Here is an 11,895-nt window from a genome sequence, read left to right as displayed (position 1 = left end):
CTTCCCTTCTTCTGACTATCTGTCATTTATTTTAATGTCTGTCTCCCCCATTAGAGTGTAAGATCCTTGAGGACAGGGATTATGTTTACTAACTCTATGGTACCCTCCCAAGTGCTTAGTACAGGGTTTCACACATGACGAATGTTCAATAAATGCTACTGACTGACTTCAAGCCACATGTTGACTTCTGGCCCCTCTTCCCCACCACTTCCTCCCTCACCTCAAGTGGCTCTTTAGCAGGGCTCACAAGATGCACTACCTTGAAAGAGAAACAGCACACCCTGAGGTCCTTCCTGATATCACAGAACCCACTTCAATTTTTGACTAATGCTAAAACCCACATTGACCACCACCTGCTTCTACCTCCCCTGAGGTGACTCCCTCTTGTTAGTAACATACTCGGGACAAGTGGGAACATTACCTCTGCATTGTTGTCTCATTCACACATCAAGTCTATATCTCGCCCTAACTCTGAGTCCCAGTGATAATAACCAGTAACAGGGAATGTTGTAGTTGCAGTCCTGGACTCCTGTTGAGCAGTGGCTGGTCTGGAGGGAAGGGTCTATACAAACTTTGTATGGAATCTGGGTCTGGTTCTTGAGAAATGGGAAAAGGGACACTACTATATGGGCTCTCGCACAAGGAATGGGGAGAAAGGCACAAAAAAGAAAGAATCAAAAGAAGAAAGTCTTGCCGGATTTCTAGATGATCAATATTTGCTGGGTGGAGGTCCACTTAGCTTCCTAGATTTTCCAGCATCAACCTCTTTTGAGCTCTTCTGCCTTGGTCTTGCCAGGGCGAAGAGGCTAGAGGTTTAAACCAGCCTGGCTGACCACTGCCGCAGTCTCTAGCATGTGAAAGTCTGACGAGAGTCTGTGTATGGGGAGGGGGTTGGCTGTAGACCTTTGCCCCTAGTTTCAGAAGATGGAACCAAATACCTAACCCCAAATTTTGGACTAAGCTTTTACACTAAGCTTTTTACTAAGCCAGCCCCACACCCTGGGAATTGCCATTGAGTTATTGGAGTTTCCGGTTAAGGGTTGGCATTCTTTGCCTGGACAAACACTAGCGCCCATGAGGTCAGCCACTGGACTTCATACCCTCAAGACCACCCCATGCTGCCTGTCTGGCAGTAGGGGACCTGCCCAATACCCCACCAAGGTCATTTGGGGCCACCCAAGAAGCAGCATCAGCTAGTGAATAGAGCACACGCCTGGGAGTCAGAAGGGCCTGGGTTCTAATCCCAGCTCTACCACTGTCTGCTGTGTGACCTGGGGCAAGTCACTTCACTTCTCTGTGCCTCAGTTCCCTCATCTGTAGAATGGGGATTAAGACTGTGAGCCCGCTGTGGGACATGGACTGTGTCCAACCTGATTAGCTTGTATCTATCCTAGTGCTTAATATAGTGCCTGACTCATAGTAAGTGCTTAACAAATACCATTAAAAAAACAATATAACTCACTTAGAGAAGGTTAGCCTGGCTGATGTTGTTTAGGGCCAGGGATTTGGGTCCTGAGGAATGGGAACCTAGATGTTGCTCCCTGGTCTCTGGTGCTGTAAACGAGGAGTGATGCAAGAATAAAAAACAAACAGAAGGAACAGGTCCAACCGGGCCATGGCTGATGGAAAGATTCCAAAAAGGTCTCCTGTTGAGATATTTGCTAAGTGGAAACCTCTTTCTTAACCACCCAAAAACCAGACAGCACTGCACTCTTTCAGGCCTGGCCCAGTCCTGCCTGCTTTTAAGTGACCTGTGAGAAAGACTAATTTATGGTGTTAACTCACACCCAGTTTTTTAAAATCAAATTTACCATTTTAACAAGGGCTTTTTCTAATCCTGTTTCAAGTAATCACCTGATGGACAAGAGGGTAGAAACTCTGAGGAACTAATAGTGATCGGCGGCTGGCTTAAAGCTGCTATTACAAAATAGTTCTTAGATTTCATGAAACTATTAAACTGTTAAAACTAATTAAACTTAAAAATTAAACCATTAAAACTATTAAACTATTAACGAGTAAGCCCTCTTTTCCCCAATTCCCTTTCCCTTCTGCTTCATCCATGTACTTGGACCTGTACCCTCTGGGCATTTGGCCATTCTCAGCCCCTCAACACAGTTTATTTATTGATATTAATGTCTATCTTCCCCTCTAGACTGTAAGCTTGTAGTGGGCAGGGAACGGGTCAACCAACTTTGCTGCATTGTACTCTCCTAAGTACTTAGTAGAGTACTCTGCCCACAATAAGTGCTTAATAAATACCATTGATTGATTAATTTGACTGTAAAACTTTGGACTTCTTATCCAGATCGGAACATTAACAAACTCTGTCCAAAATATCAACATAAAAGGATTAATCATGGTAATGAGTGGCAATTCCAAAATAAAAAGATGAAAAATAAAACAAAATCCAGTACTCAAGGATCTAGTTCGCTTAATACTTAAGGCTTGAAGCCTTATAAATCCTACACAAATATCAACCTAAAAAAAGTAATCACTGTGAGGGAAAAAGAATGAATAATAAAAATGAAATTTTAAAAAAGTTGCTTATTTTCTTTGAGAAAAAACTGGTATAGGAAAAGTTAATCTGATTAATAATTTTAAGTAAAAATACAGGCTTCTGTGTCATTCAGAAGCAGCGTGGTGTAGTGGATAGAGCATGGGCCTGGCAGTCAGAAGGTCATGAATTCTAATTCCGGCTCCACCACTTGTCTGCTGTGTGTCTTTGGGCAAGTCACTTCACTTCTCTGGGCCTCAGTTACCTCATCTGTAAAATGGAGATTGAGACTGTGAGCCCCACATGGATCAGGGACTGTGACCAACCCAATTTGCTTGTATCCACCCCAGGGCTTATTACAGTGCCTGGCACATAATAAGTGCTTAACAAATACAATAATAATAATAATAATAAATTTCTCAGGTATTCTAGATAGTCTGTTTTCAATACCTTGTGAAATTTCAAGAGGTGGCTATTGATTTATTTTTCATACCTAGTCAAATGAAGGGTGAAAAGAGCATAACAGAAACAGAATGGTTATATTTATTGCAGCAAATTCTGCTACCAGGTTAAAATTTAAATGTAAAATTTAAATTTAAATATAAAAAGAGGACTCTTTTGTACTCTCCTGAGAACATAGTACAGTGCTTTGTACACAGTAAGTGCTCAACAAATACTGTTGATTGATCGACTGACTCAGCATATATATTCTTAAAGTGAAAATGAATATGAAGTTTACAATTTAAATAAGGCTGTCTTATAACAGCTCTTTCAAACCCTATTTCCTCTTTATAAAGGCTAGCAACCTAATTTTGATGCCTAAATCGGGCCTTGATCTGGACCCGCCTCACTCCATTTTGATGGGAAGAATAGAAATAGCAGTGGTGTGCACCTCTGCCTTTTTGATCTCCTGGATCTCCGAGCCCTCCTGCCCCTTCCCCGTCCTGCTCTTTCCACCCCACCCCCCCACCCCACTATGTTATCCTGGGGCCTCTTTTCCCATCTGCCTGGCTCCATCCCAGCAGAAAAGACAGAAAGAGTGATGGTGTGCCACCTCCACACACTATAGAACTGTTGGAAGGTCGCGGCTGTGGTCACGACTTTGGGATTCTGAGGCAAGAAAAGCCGAAACCCTATTCTTCTAGCTACATACAGTACCGTTAGGAAGCAGCGTGGCTTAGTGGAAAGACCACGGGCCTGGGAGTCAGAATGTCCTGGGTTCTAATCTCGGCTCCGCCATGTCTGCTGGGTGACCCTGGGCAAGTCACTTAAATTCTCTGGGCCTCAGTTACGTCATCTGTAAAATGGGGATTAAGAGTGTGAGCCTCATATGGGACAGGGACTGTGTCCAATCTGATTAACTTCTATCTACCCTAGTGCTTAGAACAGTGCTTCACACATAGTAAGCACTTAACAAGTACAATGATTACTACTATTATTATTATTAATAATGTTGGTACTTGTTAAGTGCTTACTATGTGCAGAGCACTGTTCTAAGCACTGGGGTAGACACAGGGGAATCAGGTTGTCCCACGTGGGGCTCACAGTCTTAATCCCCATTTTCCAGATGAGGAAACTGAGGCCCAGAGAAGTTAAGTGACTTGCCCACAGTCACACAGCTGACAAGTGGCAGAGCTGGGATTCGAACTCATGACCTCTGACTCCAAAGCCCATGCTCTTTCCACTGAACCACGCTGCTTCTCAGTGTGCACTGGGACGACCTCTTCTGTTACCTTCCTGCATGGAATCCTCCAATTGACAAGCTCCCATAGCTGATCGCCTCCAGCTGCTGAACTTTCTTACTGACTCAAGGATCTCTTTATCGCTCTCCCTGCTAGGGGGTCCACAATGCCCAAAGCCAGCAGCAGCTGGTCTTTCAATTTACATTCTTGTTTATACTGTTTTTCTGGCTTACCACCTTACTCCTGGGGTCTCACAGGACACCTCCAGCAAGAGCCTTGGCTCCCCCAAAGTCATGGCGTGCCACGGCACAAGTCTCCCCCATAATGTCTCCTCCCTCCCCTGCTCCAAGAGCCACCAAGACCCTGGAACAAAGCAATCAATGAATCAATGGTATTTATTGAGCATTTACTGTGTGTAGAGTACTGTACTAAGTGCTTGGAAGAGTACAATAGATTTGGTAGACATGCCTACCCAAGCAAGCACACCTACCCAAGAAGCAGCATGACCTAGTGGAAAGAGCATGGGCCTGGAAGCCAGAGGATGTGGGTTCTAAACCTGGCTCCACCACATATCTGCTGTGTGACTGTGGGCAAGTCACTTAACTTCTTTGTGCCTCAGTTACCTCTTCTGTGAAATGGAGATTAAGACTGTGAGCCCTATGTGGGACAGGGACTGTCTGACCTTATGGCCTTGTAACTACCCCAGCACTTAGAACAGTAAGTGCTTTAACAAATACCACAATTATTATAATTATTAAGTTCTTGATATCAGGCCCCATGGTCTGCAACAACATCCAGCTGCATTTTGTTGCTAATACTGAACTCTCCCACAACAAACACTAAGTTTTTCCTACTCCGAGTGGACTCCCTCCTTGGAGCAGGATCTTGGGTGCAAAAGAGCCCCATAACACTGATTATAGCAAGGATCCAATTATTGGGTTCCTTTTGCTCCCCCAGCTATCGAGCACGGGCTAGGGAGTCAGACGTTGTGGGTTCTAATCTCAGCTCTGCCACTTGTCTGCTGAGTGACCTTGGGCAAACCACTTAACTTCTCTGTGCCTGAGTTACCTCATCTGGAAAATGGGGATTAAGACTGTGAACCCCACATGGGACAACCTGATTACCTATCTACCCCAGCACTTAGAACAGTACTTGGCACATAGTATGTGCTTAACAAATACTATCATTATTATTATATTCTCTTCTCCACAGCTTTCTTTCTCCTTAGTTTCATTTAGGGTTGCCTTGGGGGAGGTTTTTATGCTCTTCATTGTCCTCGGGAGCCTAGTCAATGAGCCTCTGAGGCTAGGCCTCAACTCCTCCAGTTAAAAGTACTTTTGTCTGTTGCTATTACATCCCATAACTAACTGGGGGTACAGAATGTAATTCTGGCACAGTGCTTGGACTATTAAAATAGTGACCAAGATTGGAGGATGGCCAGAGGGGAGAGGGAGAGGCTCAGAAGCTGAACATGCTGGTTCTAAATCCCATCCAGGTGGGATGGAGAAGCAGCATGGCTCAGTGGAAAGAGCATGGGCTTTGGAGTCAGGGCTCATGAGTTCGAATCCCAGCTCTGCCACTTGTCAGCTGTGTCACTGTGGGCAAGTCACTTAACTTCTCTGTGCCTCAGTTCCCTCATCTGTAAAATGGGGATTAAGACTGTGAGCCTCACGTGGGACAACCTGATTCCCCTATGTCTACCCCAGTGCTTAGAACAGTGCTCGGCACATAGTAAGCGCTTAACAAATACCAACATTATTATTATTATCCAGGTGACAGATAGGTCTCCTTAGAGTAGTTGCGACCTTAGTGGGTCTGTGGCTATGATGTGCTTGTTCATTCTGGTCAACAGAACACATACCTGAGCTATTTGTCTGCTGTGACCTTGGGCAGGTCACTTCCCTTCTCTATGCCTCAGTTACCTCATCTATAAAATGGGGATTGAGACTGCGAGCCCCACATGGGAAAGGGACTGTGTCCAACCTGACTTGCTTGTGTTCACCCCAGTGATTAGAACAGTGCCTGGCACATAGTAAGCACTTAACATTATTTTTATACCATAAAACTAATTATGATACCTGGTCTCTTAGGGTCATGGGCTCCTTGCATGGGACACAGATATAGGAAACCTGTCATGGTGGTAGGTATATGTTCATGTCACATCTGAAAGAATATACTTGCGCTCCTGTCTTTCTAATTCCTTTTCTAGTTATCCTTCTAGTCTATTTGAGTTAGAGCTGACCTTGGTTGAGATGTTTCAGATGGTGCTGTTGCTTCAAACATTTGACTCTCCTGTGGGTTGGCTTCACTTATGCTACCCTTGATTTATCCAGATCAACACATCCAGGAGGGTGGAGTGGCTGCTATCCTTCCCCGTACCTTGTCCTTGGCACCGTGAGCTGGGACAGGTGAGCACCACAATCAGAAAACTGCCTCCAAAGGGCCTCAAGGGGGTGAGTTTCCTTAGATGAGTCCCAAGTGATAAAAAACACCTTTTGAGTTTGAGTTGAAGGCCTCCCACTGAATTGTGGTTTGAAGCTTCCACCCACAGCATTGAAATAACAATGATGAACTGTTATGGGAAACATGAAACGTCGCTGTGGCATTCTCTCCCCAGTCGCCCACTCTCCTCTCAAAGAACCTCGGCTTTTGAAAACAGCTTGTCAGTGCTGCGTATCCCTGTGTGACTACTTGATAGTGTATTATCATAGTAAAATTGGATGAGAAAGGCTTATGCAGTTTGTTAGGACCTTGCATCCAGATTTTCTCTATATCTTCCATATTTTCCTTGTTCTAAAAGCCATTTGGAAAAGCTGTGTCAATGCCAATGTTTGGTTATTGATGGTTTACTGAGGATGTATACACTTGTCCTTGACCTTAGGGTGGACATACTGTGCTGAATCAATCAATCATATTTATTGAGCACTTACTGTGTGCAGGGCACTTACAAAGCACTGTAACTAATGAAGGCTGGGCTGCTGTTGTCAAGGGGAATTTGAAGAAAAGTAAACTGAAGCTTTCATTTCAGATCTCTCTCTTGCTTATGGATAGAGCAGAGAACCCAGTTTTCAGTTTGTGTACAGGGAAGAGCAGAAGTGGGGCAGGGAGGAAATTGAATTCCCTGCAGTGATTGGATGTAAAATCAGGCACGCTTATGTTAGAAATTAGTGCATGACATATTGCTGGATTTTATGTATTGTGGTCGTTCAGAACCAGGGGTACACCAGTATATAAAACAATGATACACCCATATCTGGAATACTGGAATCTGGGCACCACATCTTAGGAAGGACATAACAGAGGTGGCAAAGATCGGGAGATGGACAGCCAACATGACTAAGAGGATGAAGCTGCTTCACCCCGATGCCCCGGATTGGGATTCTTCGGTCTGAAAAGCAAAAGTTGAGATGGACATAATTGAAGTCTACAAAATCATAAAGGGTATGAAATGACTGTTCAACAATTCCATATCTCTAGACCATGGGCACACCACTTGAAGTGGGGTAGGTTTAAAACAAACAGAAGGAAAAAAAATTCTTCACCCAAGTGGGTGGTAACCAAATGTCTTCCCTGTTAGAGTGCAAGCACCTTTTCATTCTGTACTTCCCAAGCACCTAAACTGGTGCACTGCGCCAAGTGGGTGCTCAAGAAAAACTACCACTATTACTATTAATATCCTATCAAGCTGTGGAGGCTCAAAGTATCAGCAGGTTCAAGAAGTGGTTGGATGAATTCATGTCCATGTAGTCTATAACAGGTAATTAGAGTTAGGAATGGTGGATGGTATATACTTAGTAGAGGCAGCATGGCCTAGTGGATAGAGCATGGGCCTGGGAGTCAGAGGACCTGGGTTCTACTCCCAGCTCTGCCACTTGCCTGCTGTGTAACTTTGGGCAAGTCACTTAACTTCTCTGAGCCTCAGTTCCCTCATCTGCAAAATGGGGATTCAGTACTTGTTCTCCCTCCTACTTGGACTGTGAGCCCCATGTGGGACCTGATGATCTTGTATCTTCCCCAGCACTTAGTACAGTGCTTGACACACAGTAAGTACTTAACAAAAACCACAATTATTGTTATTACTGTTATGAAACATTGGGATGGATATCAAGGAGGGTACCAACTGCAGAGTTCCCCCACACGTCCCGGTGCCACTGTAAAATCAAAATATTGAACCTGTAATGGCATTGCTCGCATTCTATAACTGGAATCTCTCTTAACTGGTAGATAATGATTTGGATTAGGTGGCAGGTCACCAGCTCCACTGTAGTGACAATCATAGTCGGGGGCACTTGCTTGCCACTCTGCCACTTGTCAGCTGTGTGACTGTGGGCAAGTCACTTAACTTCTCTGTCCCTCAGTTACCTCATCTGTAAAATGGGGATGAAGAATTTGAGCCTCACGTGGGACAACCTGATTACCCTGTATCTACCCCAGCGCTTAGAACTGTGCTGTGCACTTAGTAAGTGCTTAATAAATACCAATACTATTACTATCATTGAGAATGTTCTTGGGCGCAGTTGGTTAGTCTTCAGACCCTTATGGTGCCCTGCTTTTCAGTGACCTCAGTCCTTTCATCTATCAGTAGAGAAATCAAAACAACTCAATATGGGTACATTTTTGTAAGTTAGCCATCTGACTGATTGAACAAACCAGGCATGCCTGTTTGGCATGAGTCCAAGAGACCACTTGACCAAGCATAGAGTCAATTTATTCACCATGCACCACCTACCCACCCTCCCCGGAGCACTGAGACTTGTAGCAGCATTGACTGGCTCACAGATTTGTTGCTCTGGACATCCAAAAACAACATCAGTGAGGTCTTCTGAGTGCTCTTTCCCCATTTTGAAAATGTCCCTAGCTGAGAGAAGTTCCCTGACCAGGCACAAGTCAGACAGTAGCAAATGCTCAAGTCTGAGCTTCTTTAGTCCTTCTTCTAATCTTAAACCTGCCAGTGAAATAGAGAGCTGGGAAAAATCTACCCCAGATTCATTTGGGAAATCCCCGGAAAGAATCTTCCCACAGAATGTTCAACTGAGAACTCCAAAGAGTTGGGAACTTGGAGCGACAGAGAAGCCTTGCGAGCAACTGCTGCTGTTTGACACCATCTTCTGAATATGCAGGAACCTGGGCCTATGGGAAAAAGGATACACAAACAATAATAATAATGATGGCATTTCTTAAGCATTTACTATGTGTCCAGTTTTGGAATAGATGCAAGGAACTAATACTAATCGACACCATCCCTGTTCCACCCAGGGCTCGCAGTCTAAGAGGGAGGGATTTTTTCAAATGAAGAAACTGAGGCACAGAGAAGTTAAGTGAGTTGTCCAAGGTCACACAACGGGCACATGTCAGAGCCAAGACATTCTCTGCACCAAACCATGCTGCAGTGTGCAAACAGTACTATTGCAAAAATTAGGAGAGCTTGGGTTTAGCATGGGTTAGCATGCCCATGTGAATACCTATTCAGGGACCCAGTTGAGCCCTCCTCAGCATGGGATGAAAGAGACCAAGTGAGGAGGGAGAGCAAACCCTCAAATCCAGAGAAGCAGTGTGGCATGCTGGATAGAGCAGGGGCCTGGGAGTCAGAAGGACCTGGGTTCTAATCCCGGATCTGCCATATATGTGCAGTGTGACCTTGGGCAAGTCACTTAACTTCTCTGGGCCTCAGTTATCTCATCTGTAAAATGGGGATTAGGAGCGTGAGCCTCGTGTGGGACAGGGACTGTGTTCAACCTGATGAACTTGTATCTACCCCAGCACTTAGACCAGTGCTTGGCATATAGTAAATGCTTAACAAGTACAATAATAATGATAATAATAATAATAATAATCTTTGGCACCTTGATCTTAGTTTCCCTTTACAGCAGCCAGAAACAGAAAATCCACTTGTTTTGCTTCACCCCTCTTTTCAGTAAGTAAAGAGTAGCCTGGAGGAAGGTTGTGGAGAAACAACCCTGGTCTTCTACCCAAGGCCAACACAAAAGAGGGCCTAGCTTCCAAGTGTTTGGGGTAGTAGGAAGAGAGAACTGGTGAATGTGCTTTCCCCAAATTTTCCAGGGTGTGCTTCCTAGCCTTCCTGCACCCACCCTGCTCAGGTCTTTGCCTACACCCTTTCCGGATGAGCAGAGAGCTGGCGGTCATTTGCTAACAACTACCAAAAGATGACCAAGGGATGGCTGATTTTCTGGGTGCAGCAGTGCAAGCCTGCCTGTGGCAGAGAACACAGGAGGGAGGTGGAGGGAGGGAGCCTCCCAGGTTTGGAGGAGAGAATAAAGCTTGAGTAGTTTTCAGCAGGTGTTTAGCACAAAACTAAGTACCTTCTGGGTTACCAAGTGATGAAGATACTGAAGTTAAAAAAAAAAACCCTATACATTCTAACTTTAGAAATTGGGGGTGGACAGTGGGGGAGGGAGGAGGAGGAGCAGGCAACAGTATGGGAGGGAGAAGGATTTGGAGCTACAGAGCAAATTATTATTTATTATCATCATAATTATTATTATTACATTTAAGTGCTTACTATGTGCCAGGCATGGTACTAAGCACTGGGGTAGAGCCAAGTTAATCAGGCTAGACACAGTATCTGTTCCACATGGGGCTCAGAGTCTAAGCAAAAGGAAGAACAGGTATTTCATCCCCATTTTAGAGTTGAGGAAACTGAGGTACAGAACTGAGGCGAGATCACACGACAGGTAAGTGACAGAGCTGGGATTAGAACCGAGTTCCTCTGACTCCCAGGCCTGGGCTCTTTCCCTTAGGCTGCACTGCTTCCCAAGCTAGTGAAGCTGGCTTGGGATCCTACAGAAATGGGATGGGGCTCAGTATCTCACAGCCTGGAGGAAGGTTGTGGAGAAACAGCCCTGGTTTTCTACCCAAGTGTGGCTCAGTGGAAAGAGCACGAGCTTCGGAGTCAGAGGTCATGGGTTTGAATCCCAGCTCTGCCACTTGTCAGCTGTGTGACTGTGGGCAAGTCACTTCACTTCTCTGTGCCTCAGTTACCTCATCTGTAAAATGGGGATGAAAACTGTGAGCTTCACATGGGACAACTTGATTACTCTGTATCTACCCCAGCGCTTAGAACAGTGCTCTGCACATAGTAAGTGCTTAACAAATACCAACATATATATACCCAAGGCCAACACAAAAGGGGGCCTAGCTTCCATGTGCCTGGGGTAGGAGTAGAGAGAAGCTGGTGAACACGCATCCCCTGCCTGGAAGTTCTTCCTCCTTCATATCCGGCAGACCACTGCTCTCCCTTTTTAAAAAATCTCCTGAAATCACACCTCCTCCAGGAAAGCCTTCCATGACTAATCTCTCATCTCCCATCCCATATTCCTCCCCTTTTTGTGTCATCTTTGCACTTGTCCTCACCACCTAACAGCACTTAAACCTAGACTAGATCTTTAAACTCTGTGGCTTCCACCTACGTGTAATTTATTTTAGTGTCTTGCCTGCTAGATTCTAAGGTCCTTGAGGGCAGGGAATGAGTCTACTAAATCTCCTGAACTCTCCCAAACGTTTAGAACAGTGTTCTGTACAGAGTGAGGGCTCGATAAATACCATTCACTGCTTGATTTCCTTGGGTTGGGCAGCCAGAAGCTGAGCTTCTGGAACATTGTCTGCTGCCAGACTGCATCAGTTACAATGACCCACAGACCTGCAGCCTCTTCCCTGCCAGGGGAAACTGAAGATGACTCAGAGAGTGCTGAAAACATCCAT

General features: G+C 45.0%; 1 protein-coding gene across 3 annotated transcripts in view; it reads right to left on the bottom strand.

Annotated features, from left to right (window-relative positions):
* Positions 1-8,662: 8,662 nt before the first annotated feature.
* The window catches only part of HEMK1 (HemK methyltransferase family member 1), a 41,998-nt gene continuing 38,765 nt past the window's right edge, over positions 8,663-11,895 (bottom strand). For 2 of the 3 annotated variants that reach the window (XM_039910562.1, XM_039910561.1), the window contains one exon: positions 8,664-9,306. In XM_039910562.1, the coding sequence (XP_039766496.1) occupies positions 9,204-9,306 (103 nt within the window). In that variant the 3' untranslated portion in view covers positions 8,664-9,203. Of the gene's footprint in view, positions 9,307-11,895 lie in introns of all 3 variants that reach the window. The other variant, XM_029052424.2, reaches the window with a different exon arrangement.

The sequence above is a fragment of the Ornithorhynchus anatinus genome, chromosome X2, assembly GCF_004115215.2.
Source record: "Ornithorhynchus anatinus isolate Pmale09 chromosome X2, mOrnAna1.pri.v4, whole genome shotgun sequence".
NCBI classification, from domain to species: Eukaryota; Metazoa; Chordata; class Mammalia; order Monotremata; family Ornithorhynchidae; genus Ornithorhynchus; species Ornithorhynchus anatinus.
This window is presented reverse-complemented; position numbering and strand designations above follow the sequence as displayed.